We start from the raw sequence: 13,964 nt of genomic DNA on the forward strand, positions 1-13,964 counted from the left end.
TACACACCCAGTAGATCATCAACAAATTGGGTCCATTAAAACAACCTCGGTGCTCCTTGAACAAGACATTAAATATTTTGCAGTATATTTTTTTAGTTTGTGGAATTTAAACTGACAAGATTGCATGATAAGGTCTCTATATCCCATTTTTTCAGAGTATATATATATATATTTTTTTACAACATAAAAGAAGCTCTAAATAGTCAAATCAGAAAGCACCTGCTTTAAATAACTTTAGATTGGAATATTTATAAGGACCACCATTTTTAACTTTACCAATGTTTTCCCTTGTATAATGTCACTTTTTTGCTTAAAGTTTTACTAGTAATTGCGTAAATCATATAGCCAATAAATACAATTTCATGTGAAGTTAAGACTTTTAGGGATTTAATATATCTAATATATATAAATGGTTCATTGTATGGAGTGATATATGGTTGAGATTTTGGTTCATTCAAGCTAAGGGGGTTAGGGTTATTACATGACATGACAGAAGTTATTACAAACAATGACTTGATAACACCCTCGATGAGTAACCTAACCTAAATAAAGTTAATTAAACTGTTACACTTGGCTAATTGAAATAGGTTCTATTACACAAACAGTCAAAAAATAACAACTCACACAATCTGAACATTAAAATATTTATTTAGTAAAATATTTAAAGTAAAACAAAACTACATAAAATTATACAAGTATGTTTTAAGTACCGAAGTTTAAAATATTGTTGCTTTAACATAAAATAATAAAGCGTCATGATAAATACTGGTACGACTTTTTCCATGTTTTTTTGTTTTCTGCTCCTCCACATATTCCAATACATAAACTTTCAAGTCATCAATGCATTGCTACGCCATAATAATAAAAAAAGTGCACAAATGAAATTAAATACAGTTTTTTTTTTTTTTGGGAGACATCGTACAGAATTAAATAAACCTCAACTTTTAAAGTGGTACCTTTTTCTGTGGACACTTTTGGCTGTAAAAAGGGGAGGGGTTTGGCACTTATCCAGGGCTCAGAGCACGATTCACTGGTTTACAGCTTGACGCTTCTGTTGGTATCAAGTGTTTAGATGATTTATTTAAGGTAGCTAAGGGAAAAACATCCCTACAGAAACATACAGCAAAATCCTCGTTGACTTTGCTGGTTGCGTTTAACCGTTTGTCTAGAAACAAATTAAGACACTGGAATGATGTACCGAGCTGCAACTCCTTCCCGTTCTCCCTCACCCTTTTCAAAACACCACCTTTAGACACTCCTATTTACACTTCAAAATAAATTAATTTAGTAACTTCTCTTCCATGACTGAGTGCATTCTCTTCATCTTCAAATATCAAGCTTGCGAAGACTGAGTCTGCTGAAGGAATCTCTGCAAAATAAAAACAATCAGATGTTTTCATTCAAGGCACAAATAATTAAACTTTTATAGTCTTTTCCAGGGTAACAGACAAAAATGGAGGCAGAGTGGCTTAATTTCAAAGGTTTGGGACGATTCAGTGGTTTGCAATAGTAATCATATCCCTTGAACCTTTCAATTAACTGTTCCAAAATATCAGGCATTTTATTTGACAGAGCAGCACAACTATCATGAGGAAACAGAACCCGTGGCTCTTAGATTCCTTTTGCAGTTGAGCTTAGCCCTGGATAAAAACTTTGAAGAATTGACCTTTGCTGCATTTTTACAGAAAGAGACATCTTTGCAGTTTCTTTGCTGCTCTTCTTGTCTAGCTATTTCCACCAGTGTTGGGTACTACTTTGTTATTCTATTACATTAAATGCCAATGAAATGACATTAAATGGATTTTGGATGTAATATGGCAGTTTCACAGGATATAAATGCTTTGGCATTCAGGTATCTACTTTTGAAATCATAAAACATTATATTAATGGTGATATTTAGGGTCACAGGTTGATTTTATTATTATTAGCCCCTTAAAGGTATAGTGGAGGATTTTTGCGAATTTTTGAAAAGACCCGCCCTCTCCACTTTAAAAAAAGAAATGCACATGCACAAACCTGTATCCGCTCCTGAGAGAGAACGCCTATTAAACTCGTGTGAGAGCGGCACAAGCCCATTTCTCCTCGTGCACGCTCTCTTTAAAAGTTGCTGTTCTTATCGCTCATACGAGCTTACTTTCTAAAAGGAGATTTGCATTTTTTCCACTATGTCAGACTCACCACCGGTAGGTGAAAATGTGGACGAGCACGTATGGCCTTATGTAAACATATTACCAGAATGATTGACAATTAGGAGGACCCCATCCCAATCCATAGCAATAAAAGCATTATTCATATTTGTATCTGTTGCCAATATGCAGTATAACTATTTTCATTTCATACTCTGGACTGTGCTGCAGATTTGCTCCTTTTTATCTGAGAAACTACTAACTACTATCTCTAAATGACAACACAAAACACAACATGTAGTTTTTGAACTACCTTATCAAGCTGTCCGTTTGCTGCATGATTATTACAAAAACAAAACACTGGTTTTAATGGACACCCAAAAAGAAGAAGGAGACGCAGACAGACGGCATGTTTTCTCTCACCTGTGCGAATTGACCTGCAGGACTGGTTTATAAAGCTGGGGGATCTTCCTGTTGATGAGGGGCTGCAGCGCCTCCTTCAGTCTGTGGTAGTTCCTCTCTAGCTCCCTTTGGTACTCCTTCTGGTCCGGACCAATCAGGCTCTTGTTCTTTCGGAGGGCGTCTTCGCACCTTTGGAAGGACAAATGTTGGTTAGTAGCCTGGAAACATCGCAGTGTCTCTGATGGATAAAAGGTAATCTCTGTAAGATGAAGCAGATTTGAGGGAATGAAGAAGTAATGATGCAAACCTCACTGTTGAGTTTTCCAATAATTCAAAGACTTGACGTACCTCTTAGTGAAATCCTTAAAGCACAGGCGGAGCTTGTTGTGATGTCGATATAGTTTTGGGTCAATTGGGATTTCTGACAGGAACACCTGAGCCACCTCCAAAGGACCCTAAAAACATTCCAAATGAGCATTAACCAACTAAAATCTAATCAAATAGCCACAGAGGTATTTTTTTTTTTTTTTGCTCATGTCTAACCTGGTTAACAGTTGTGCCAACAGATCCCTGCAGGACCATCTGCAGCATTTTGGCATCGGCTGGGTCCTGATGGGTGGCAAAGGCCAACTCTTGCGTCTTCTTCTGCATATCTTCTATTGCCACCTCTATGGGTGTGGAAATGATCTAGACGTAGAAAACAGACTCACTGCAGCAACAGAAACAGCAGCACTCGTTTCCCCCAACATATTGTTAATTTGTGCAGCACAAATAATACTACATTTGTTTCAACAACAGTGGCACAGTGGGTAGCACTGCTGCCTTGCAGCAAGATGATCTGGGTTTGATTCCTGGCCCGATTCTTTCTGCATGGAGTTTACAATGCATGGTTTTTTTCTGGGTACTCCTGCTTCCTTCCACAGTCCCGAAACATGACCTGTTAGGTTGATTGGCTTCTCTTAATTCTCCTTAGGCGTGTGTTGGTGTGTAAATGGTGTGTGTGTATATATAAAACAGCAAAATCCATCATTTTTACCATTGACAGGCTGCAGCCATGTCTCAACTTTCTGGTATCCCAGCCACTTTTGTTGAAATTTGTTTTTTCCCATTTTCTAGATGGAAGCCTCGAGCTTATTATCTGAACATATGGCTTTACAATTAACTGGAAGCAGTTCCGCACAAACACGCAGAACCAGTTATATCTGATATATATGACGAAATTGTTTTAAATGCCAAGATTATCACATTTAATGAATTTTAATTCGTTTAATTTTATGACTTTTAATGCTTTTTAATAACCCACGGAAACCTTGAAAACAGATCATTTCAGAGCTGATAGAACCATCTGTAAATTCGTCTCCTACCTCCTCCTTGTGGATGATGTTGATCCTCGTCTTGATGTATGGAAAGGCGTGCGATGTGGTGAGGATGGTCTTGCGTTTGAACTGCTCATGCAGGTCCCCATGAGCCCGGCCGTCCAGGGTGAAGGGAGTGCAGTACACAAAACGTCTCAAGTTGTAGTTCTTATCGAAGTAAGTGATGCGGTCTTTCATTTCGTACGTGTCGAAGTATGGCTCCACGTATGTGATCTGGATAAAGGCCTGCCAAGGTAACAAATACCCACAAATTAAGAGGTGGGTATTATGCCAGTAGATTTAAAATAAAATTGAGGGTTCAATCAGTACATACTTTATTGGGGTCAAGTTTGCATTTATCTACTGGGTTGGAGTCCTTGATGACTTCGACTTGTTCCTCTCCAAATCGCTCCCCATAGAAGTTCTAACAGGAAACAGGGCGGGGTCTTTACACTTCTAGCTTTATAATGAGGAGAATGGGCAATTTAAAAAATGGAAGGCACTGAAGTGGCGCTTACCTCGAGTCTGTGAGAGATTTCAGCCAGCTTGGTGATGGCTGGCTCTTTATAGACAAACTCCTGCTCATCCAAGTCCCCAAACTTTGAACCATAAAAACCCACTCTGAAGTACGTACCAAACATCCTCTTCCCATCCTGGGATTAGAAAATAAAACAAAGGTTAAAAACGTCTACATAATTTGGAACAGGTGAAGAAATAATCCTCTAGGTATAAACACGAGGGTTAATATTTACCAAATATAGTAAAAACACAAAGTTCCCAAACGTTGAGTTCTGCTGTGGCTGAGACTCATCTTTGGAAAAGGTTAACACTCCTTTCTAATTTTCAAAAAGTCTAATCCAGATTATATCCTAATTGCAGGCACAAGCTTCTCTGTGAGCTTATCTCACAATGGATAACACTAACGGCCTGATCTTCAGAGAACCCAAATTAGGAGCAATAAATTGTGCAGGAAGAAAAAAATTTATATGAATTTTTAGGACGTGTTGTGCAAAGATATTGTGTGCAAATTATAAGAAATGGAGCCGGTTCATTTCTGCCCCATTCCAATGAGAAAATGACATGTGCTGCTGGCAGACTGAATGAGAAAAGAAAGATTAAGTTTATTTACTCAGCGGCGTTGGAGGTCCTAATAACAAACATTTTAGAGTATTGATAAATGCTCTTTATAATGCACTCTACATTGTGCTACAAAGTAAAACACAATTTAAACCTTAAGCAGCGTTTGGCCGCTGTCACAGTCTAAAACAGGTGCTAAAGCTGTGCATCGCCTCAACTTCCTGTTCTTGGAGGGCGGAGCTTAAGTGATTGCACCAAATAATGCCGCTAATGTCCAGAACAGGGAACCATTATTAGCAACACAAAGTTTGGAACAGGTATGATGATTCATCAGAGTTTATATTCTATAAGGGTCATTCAGTGGGTCACTTCAAAGGGTTTTTTGCTACTATTGCTGTTTCAGACTAATTCCGTTCACATGTACCCTGACAGTCTGTCACTGTACCAATGCTGCCTCAGTGGTAACGATGAAAGCAGAAATCACGGCGTGGGACTGGAGTTGTGACAGGCAGCCCGGGCCACAGGCGGCTAATCTGAATCTAGCTAATCTGAATCGTTCAATTCCATTTCTAGAGCGAGATCATCTGTGGTAGCAGCACTAGACATCTTCCAGGCATGTGAGTAAAACTAGCAGCAGTTCAGCGGACAGGAAGAATGAACGGTAGCCAGCGCGCACGGATGACGTCATACACGCGCCTCTTCGTTTTTAAAAGATATAAATATAACAAAAAAATATAACTGTGGATGTCTGGGAGACAGTGATTCACCTACATGTTATGAATGCTGGTTAACCATAAATGATAAATCATGAACAGTTTAGTTTGTGTCTTCAAGTCGTTTGCCCATAAGAAGACGTTAACGGAATATCAGAACAGCTCCAAATGACACAAAACTCATATTGGTGAATAGAACATGATGTAATAACGTAAAATCAAGGGGCCAATGTAAAAAAACAGCATTTCCCTTTAAATTAAAGACTTTTTGTCCTGATCAGCTGGTTTGGTAAAGGAGCCGGACTAAAGTGCTTCAAGAAACTCTTCTCATCCCTCAATATATCAGGCTTCTGAACAACTATCTTCACATTAACAGTGGCATCTCACACAGCCATGCAAAAGTATTCCCACCCCTTAAACTTCTTCATGTTGTCACATCTTATTAGGATTTTTGAATGAAACAGTAGATAGAAGAAAATACATATACAATTTTCCACTGCTTCCGATAATAAAACTCTGAGACTCTTGGCTGCTATTGTCTTTGACCCTCTTTACTAATAAAATCTAAAACCAAGAAAACAACCAATGTTTAATCTCAGTATAAATCCAGTCATTCTATGAAGGCCTCAAATAACATCAGAGGTGTAGGAGTCACACACCAAATGTCTAAAGAGGGAGCTCCGGTTAGTAAGACCAGAACTGAACCTTTAGACCAATATATGATATTATTTTGCCCATCCCTATGCTCAGACACATAGTTAGAAGCATAGGGTGGGAGGAGTTTTATACAGTAGAGGCATTTAAGCCACTCAAAGTTGATGGGAAATGGATGGTGCTAACTAAATTGTGTGGATCTGACCTGGATTTGGGAATATCGAGAACATTTTGGAAATCTAAGTTTGGATTCAAGTATCTGCAATTCCTCAGGCTAATAAACAGATTAGTAACAGTTTGTAATGCTAACCACACAAGTCATTCGGACAGTCAACTCAACGACTTAGTTTTAAATCAGTAAATTCTTTAAGGGGAAAGTGTGAAACAAATTTCTTTTTATTAAAAAATGTCAAATATTGTTTTTATGACTACACAGTCTGCAAAAGTCTAACACATCAAAAATGAAAATTAAATCTGGGAGAAGCCCTAAAACCTCAGAAGGCTGTTCATTGGATTTTGATAGAGAACAAATATGATTAAATTGACAAGGGGGAAAAAAGGAGGGGGGGAATCAAAACCTTAGTTTTTTGTTGTCATCACATAATGAGATATACTGAGAAATACTGAGAAAAAAACTAAAAATGTCAACAACTATTTAACATGAAAGCCCTAAAATGCACAGCCTGTTATGTTCACTGATGGTTAACCCACCAAAGACCTTCGGTTACAACAAATTCTGTTCTGCACAGACAAAAAAACTTTACAAAAGAGAAAATACCAAAAAAACAACCAGGATTAAGTTTAACAGTGTCTTTGTTTGTGTGTGTTTAAGGTTGGAGCTGAAAATATCCTTTGCAGGGTTCAAATCTAATCCCCCGGAAGGTTTTTGAAACATTTAAAAATATCCCAATACTGTCAATACCCTTAAAACTAATGCACTTACCACAAGACACAATTAAGTAAAGTGGGAGGGAAGGGTCAGCAACCGGGCAAATCAAAAAGGAGAAAAAAGAACAAATTTTAATCAGGATGGGGTTGCCCCAAAGAATCAACAAAAACAACATAAACCAGCACACAAGATCAAAAGTATCTGCAATGATTTTCTAATGTTCCAGACCATGCAAAGGAAGACAAAAGAGGGAGTAGAAGTCGGAAATAAAGAACCATTACCCTTAAACACACCATGCCCCCTTCGTGCAACTCCAAAAGCAAAAAGAATGTGAACCCAATCATGCAATAAAACCATGAAAACTCACTCAGAGGTTAATACTGTTAACACAATGAAAGGATGGATGGAAAAATTATTGAATAATAATAAAAATCAGGGGTCGATTAAGCTTACAGAATTAAAAGAAAAAAAAAGTCCAGATAATTGTAAATTAAAATAAATCGAAAAAAAAATCAAGGATAACTGTTAGTTGAACCTTTATGACAAAAAAAACAAAAAAATTGGCAGCTTTGATAATCTGATTCCAGCTTCAACCCAAAGTTTCTAGCACCCTTGTTTGAAAAGCCTGATTAATGCAAGAATGACCCTTCATGTATAAACAGCATACTGAAATCGATCCCTGCGTGTGAAGATGAGGAGGGATGAAGAGTGACAGCGGGGCGGTGTCAGTTCATGAGTGAGTGCTGACTGACACCAGCAGCTAGGAGATGAGGGTGGATTAGGTGCGGCCTGTGCTGTTGATGCATTCATGTAGACTTTTTAGTCATTAGTGTCATCTCGTGGCTGTCATGCACAGCCATTCAGCACTTTCGCATTTAGAAAAATAAAAACAAGCTCCTTCTGGGACAAGAAGATCAGGGAAGAGACAAGAAGACAGGTGAGGGCTTTGGTGAATATTTACAGCAACATTCCCAGCAGGGCAGACAGTTGGGAATGTCTGCGGCTGTTAATGGGCTGAATGAATGAAGTAAAGCAAGAGCAACAGAACGCTCGCAGTTGGCAAATAAAAAGATGAGAATAAATAAAAATACAAACAAAAAGAGAGATAAACATGAGCAGGGCCAAGCAGGAACTATTTAACCACCTACCTCCCAGCCAGTACTCTGTGTAACAAAGAGAATACAGGATATGTGAAGACCAGACATTAACAACCACCCCAAACCAGAGCTGCTACTCCAGGTTCAGAGAGTTAACAAAAAAGCCTGTCCAGATATTAGCTCCAAACCTTTTGCATTTCCGGCTCTACTGCAGGAATTGCGGTTTCAAACTGCAGTATTCAGGGGCTGAAGTCCTGCAACTTTTAGATGTCTCTGCTTTAACAAACCTCATGCTAATATGAGATTTTTAGCAGAGCTTGACCTCGTGGTAGAGCATTTGATGAAGGTTTGTGGGACACATCTAAAGGTGGCAGGACATCGACCATTGAGGATTTGAGTTTGAGCCCAAATCACCTGTTTAGGCAATTAGGTTTTGTTTTACTTTCTGAAGCCTGATTTACCCATCTCTGGATGGTACATACATGCACAGGATGATGTTACCAAGAGAATAGCTCCACTTGGAAACTATTCCGGATTGGAGAACAATTATCATATCTAACAGGGAATTATTAAAAATAAATTAAGCTTTGGTCGACGTTTAAACTTCAGTAATGCAAAGCTGTACATCAGATGACTACATACATGCCCATATAAGAATCTAATATTCTTAATATGAGAAAGACCACTGTTGGACTTGCCACTGACACCTCATGCATCCTTTTTTTTTAAAGAATAACAAAAGAAAACATAAAGGGAGCCCAAAATATATATAAAAAACAACAAGAAACAAACATACTGGAAATAAAATGGTAAATAATATCGTGCAATATTGTGTCTGTGTGAAAGCTTGTTTCACTGCTTGGTTTAAAATGGTGATGAACGCAGAAAATAACCTTCATTCTGTGAAATCCTCAAAGAAATGTTTTGAAACTCTCCAGTGTTTTATCAATGTGACATATAACAAAAGTGCACAATTTCAGAAGTGGACTGTTTGATTCTGTATGTCAACTTTAAAAACATGCAACGTGAAGATCATTAAAAACAGAAATCTATACATGAGAAGCACAAGAATGTCGGGACTAATATGGATCATCCAAAGTAGATACCTATTTTTTTTATTATCTAAGTGAACATTTAACCCAACAAAGTAAAAATCTTCCAAATGTGAGTCTTTTCATGTGATGTGCATTTACCTGATGGACAATTTTGCTAAAGGCCTCCTGTAGTTTACCATGGATGGTGGCTAGCTTCTTAGCGTCTCTGTTTGCTTCATGGATTGGGATTAGTACCTTGTACACTTCATTCACCGCCTCATACATTCCAGCCTGTTGAACAAAGCAACTTCAGAACAGGATCATTCACTGAAATCAACAATCTCATTATTTGTTATCAAATTAGGAGAAATAACCATGACTGGACACCTGTGTGTGTTTTAATTGCACAAAACTAAAAGCTTTGAGCATTTTGTGTTAGTTTCTCCACAGAAAGGAGTCTGAGGACAATGTCTCTTTCTTTAGCTACATCTCTTTCCTGACATGATGTGTAGGGAGTAACAACCTTACATTAAAACGTAATAAGTAAATGTGTTAGGTTTTAATTTAAAAAGTAATTACTTTTTATGTATCTGTAACGATAGTAAGTTACTTTTCGCACACCCTCTGCAGCAGGGAGAGCTTTGTAGTGGCAGCAGGGAGTGGAGAAATGCATACGTGACGCAGATAGGCTGAGGCGCTGCAAGCTGCCGCGTGTTGGCAAGCGTTGAACAGAGTAAGAGGAGAGATGATGGTGCAGAGCCACTCGTTCAATGAGAGCGCTTGTAAAGAAACAAGCTCTGAAATCATTTGCTCAATAATAGGAACAAAAACTTTATAACAGTAGGTTAGAAGGATCTCTGATCCAGAAAAGCTCTAGTTATTGTTTTTTTAATTATTCATTTTACTCATTAGCTAATACCAAAGTTCTTAGATTTCAAAACTGAACTTCCAGTAAATTTCCGATAACAGGAAAATTATTCCAAATTCTTTGACATTTTCGATCATAATAAGTACCTGGTTATTTTACCTGTGCAGTAACTGAGTTACCGTAACAAACTTTTGGAAAAGTAACTAGTAACTATGACTAGTTACTCTTCAGTACATTTCCCATCACTGCTAACCACTACTAGTAACTATAATAATTCCCTTTGTGATTCCAGGTCCAATGTATCCGTGTTTCCTTGCTGGGTTCGCATCCTGTTCTATTAACCTTCCTTTGTGTGATAGATTACATTTATTCTGGATCTTTATAATAACTTTACTACAATTTTGTAACATTGTTGAATTTCACTGTATGGAACTGAAATTATTTTATTTAAATCTGGACAAAATTGGCTTCTAAATAACTGAAGATGAATTGGGAAATGTACGTAGTGAGAAATAGCTTGATATGACATTTATTGTGATTAACTTTGTGTAAAATTAACAAAATTTAACAGAAAACCAGAATACTTCCCAAAGCAATTATGGAAATGTCACAAAAATCACCCATTGCTGTCGATTTAGCCTTTAGCGCTATAGTGAGCTGCCAAATTAAGAATTGGCCAGAAACAAAGACATCTGCTCTAAACTCTTGGACTGAACCACATGCAGACAAGCATTAGTCTCTCACCATGGAAAAAGAGGCAGCTGCCTGTTCCAAGAGGCCAACTAGACCAATTTCTGTGAAATATTTTCCCGAGCAGATACCCTCTTCATCTGGTGACACCACATCATCTGAGACAGCTGATTCCTCCAGCACATTTGAAGAAATGTTCTGAAAATCATAGAATAAATATTCAAATATGTGATTTCCAAATTTGATTTCATTTCTTCCAGAACTTTCCTTACCTGGAAGGTGACACAGCCTACAGGAAGGTACTTGCGGTCCTCCAGCATGCTCAGGTATTCTGCTACCAAAGCAGCGCTGTGCACCAAACACTGAGCAGCCTCAGCGTGGTTATTCCTTTCGGAGTGTTTGCCGGCCATGTTCTGAAGCCAGGTCAGACGCAGGTCTGGAGATGTCTGGTATCCCTTTGCAATCCTAAAGGTCAGAGCAGAAGAAACTAACCAGTCAGAAAACCAGAGTTTATAATGCTGATAGTTTAAAGAGAGAAGTAATTCCCTGGTTAGTCATATGTTCATTACCTATACATGAGATCTACCAGCATCTCAGGATCTTCTTGGTGTTCCTTCATCTTCACCGTGTCAGACAGGATCATGTGCAGATTAAACACGAGATCTTGGACCTAGTAGGAGGAAAAAAAACAGCTTATTGAAATAGGATTCCGTTTATCAAGGCTGAGTGATTAAAATAGTCCAATTATTACCTGATCAGGGAAAGTGGTCTCTCTGAGTTCTAGGTCTTCCTCTGCATAGGTGAGGATGGTTTTCAATGAGCGACGGAGAAACTCCTCATTGAAGTTCTGCGACGTTCCCACCAGCGACGACAGAGACATGGTCACTTGCATTTTCACCCTTGCAAAATTCTAAAAAAAAAAAAGACAAAAGATGGAAAATTAAGGAATAAAGCAATCAACCAGCTTTGAACAGAAGGTAACAGATGGATTAAAAAAATCCACGTTAGGTTGAGAATATTGATTAATGTGAATGTGAGGTTTTAAGTCATGTTTGCTTTAATAACTTTTGATTTCATTAATGTAAATCCCAGAAAATTCAAACCATTGCAAGAGATAGCTTTACTAAAAATGTTTCAGTCTTAGTTATGTCACGTTATTAACTACATTTAGAGAGGTTTTAACCACTAAATGCAGTAAAACTAATGAATGAATGAACTAAAACTGCTGTGATCCAGCTAATACACACTATATGATCTCAGCAGCCTTATGCTTCTCAGATTTACTTACGTTACCAATCTCGAAGTTTTGCCTCATGAGGAGGTAGAGTGAGGCGCTGGCGTGGGACCTGATGGTACTTATGCTACTGCTGCAGCTTCTTAAGAGTCGCAAACAAAGATCGGCACACTGCTCTGTTTCCTCCTCAAACAGCAACTCTGGAAACTATGAAAGCAGAGCTCAACACTAGTTCACTCTGGAACAAACATACACATAAAATTGTAGTGGTCTAAAAATCCAACCTTGGAAACCAGGGCCCTTTGTGTGGCAAAGCAGTGCTGCAGGTAGAGGGCGCTCTGGTTGCAGGCCATGCTGTGAAGCAGCACCTTAAGCACCCCACCCAGGATACTCTCCTTAGATTCTGTCACTGAGGCTGTCTGCAAAATAAATGGAGGAGGAAACTGTTTTAGAGGATTGTTCTCTTAAGTCCTTCACAAAAAAACAAAACTAATTTGAGTATTTGTTGTTCTTTTTGCTTGCTCACCTGCACAATGATCTCCAAAGTATCAAGAATGATTAAGTTGGCCTCTGTTGCAAGGTTCCCATCTATAAGTGCTTCATGTTCCAGCTCTGCTCGTGTCCTAGAATCATGAAAAAACAAGAAGGAATAAACCTGCACATTGCACTGCCTAATTATGATGGTAATGTGGCCTTGATTAATGCAAGACAGCACTTCCAACCTATCTCACTGGATTGAAAACAGCTTTCCAGACTCCAACTGAATTCTCAGGCAGTTTTTTTTTTTAGCAATTTAAACAAAGTTACCTATATTCTCACTGTAGATATTTCTTTTCAGGTATAACTATAAACTAAAAACTGATGGCTAAAAGCAGGCAGGTTATGCAGTCTGGAATTGTAGACATCTTTTTCCACCTCACTAAAAGATACTTAATAGAAAGTTCGTGGAGCTTTAACTTTATAACTTATATCTCAATTACTAGTAAATTAAAAAATACTTTGAGAAAATCCAGGCCTGCACTGAGAATAACACAATGATGGAATATCAAGCATTTAGGTTATAAAATTAAGCCATTACCCAGGTGTTCTGGTGTTAAATGTTGGTATTTTAATAATTAATGTTAACTTTCAGAAGAACTGTTGTTCAAATATAAATGCCTCGCCCCTTGCTTTAAAACTGACAATGTAAACTAAAAGGTTCATGTCCTGCACAGTTAGAAAGATGGATTCTGTTCAGATGTTCTGTCCCATTAGCTGCTGCTAATATGTAGAAGCTTCCAGCATGTAGCTTCAGCGAAAACAAGTTGAAGGAATGAACCTGTGTCTCAGTGCCTTGTGTCAGTAAATAAGTTTAACCAAACCAACTCAGATCAGGACTGGATTAAAAAACCAACACCAACAAAGCAGTGCATTATAAATGGGTGCAAACAAAACCAGACTTCATGGGCCGAATTTTAAAATAGCATTTCGGATAATTTTTGCTTACAGACTAAGAGTTTTATTTGAAATGTAGACAAATAAAAACAGCTTACGTGAGCCAAGGCAACATAAGAGAAACAAACAAGATAATAAGCTGGCAAAGGCCAGGACACAAATGCTGAGCAGTGATATAATCAATACGCTAACTGGAGCAGAAATTCATCATGACCTTTAGATTTGGGGAAAGAACAAGAAGTAGTTCATGTTGGGAATCAATTTAATTCAGACTGGGTGGCTCATGAAATGGGGAGCTGAATAAGTCCACTTTAAACCTGTAAGACCTGAACTTAGATCAATAGATGGTGAACACCTAGAAGTGCTAAATGATAGATGCATTAAACTATAT

At 38.1% G+C, this 13,964-nt stretch overlaps 1 protein-coding gene across 23 annotated transcripts in view; it reads right to left on the minus strand.

The window, feature by feature from the left end:
* Positions 1-974: 974 nt before the first annotated feature.
* The window catches only part of dock7 (dedicator of cytokinesis 7), a 78,638-nt gene continuing 65,648 nt past the window's right edge, over positions 975-13,964 (minus strand). For 8 of the 23 annotated variants that reach the window (XM_038278358.1, XM_038278351.1, XM_038278344.1 and 5 more), the window contains 16 exons: positions 12,666-12,762; positions 12,424-12,558; positions 12,194-12,346; positions 11,657-11,815; positions 11,475-11,575; positions 11,178-11,370; positions 10,960-11,103; positions 9,507-9,638; positions 8,365-8,379; positions 4,402-4,536; positions 4,218-4,307; positions 3,893-4,129; positions 3,072-3,215; positions 2,877-2,983; positions 2,550-2,717; positions 975-1,369 (listed from right to left, as the gene is read on the minus strand). In XM_038278358.1, the coding sequence (XP_038134286.1) occupies positions 1,327-1,369; positions 2,550-2,717; positions 2,877-2,983; positions 3,072-3,215; positions 3,893-4,129; positions 4,218-4,307; positions 4,402-4,536; positions 8,365-8,379; positions 9,507-9,638; positions 10,960-11,103; positions 11,178-11,370; positions 11,475-11,575; positions 11,657-11,815; positions 12,194-12,346; positions 12,424-12,558; positions 12,666-12,762 (2,053 nt within the window). In that variant the 3' untranslated portion in view covers positions 975-1,326. Of the gene's footprint in view, positions 1,370-2,439; positions 2,460-2,549; positions 2,718-2,876; positions 2,984-3,071; positions 3,216-3,892; positions 4,130-4,217; positions 4,308-4,401; positions 4,537-8,364; positions 8,380-9,506; positions 9,639-10,959; positions 11,104-11,177; positions 11,371-11,474; positions 11,576-11,656; positions 11,816-12,193; positions 12,347-12,423; positions 12,559-12,665; positions 12,763-13,964 lie in introns of all 23 variants that reach the window. The other 15 variants (XM_038278359.1, XM_038278355.1, XM_038278349.1 and 12 more) reach the window with 4 other exon arrangements.

This window comes from Cyprinodon tularosa, unplaced genomic scaffold, assembly GCF_016077235.1.
Source record: "Cyprinodon tularosa strain WSP-4 unplaced genomic scaffold, ASM1607723v1 ctg140, whole genome shotgun sequence".
Lineage (NCBI taxonomy): Eukaryota > Metazoa > Chordata > Actinopteri > Cyprinodontiformes > Cyprinodontidae > Cyprinodon > Cyprinodon tularosa.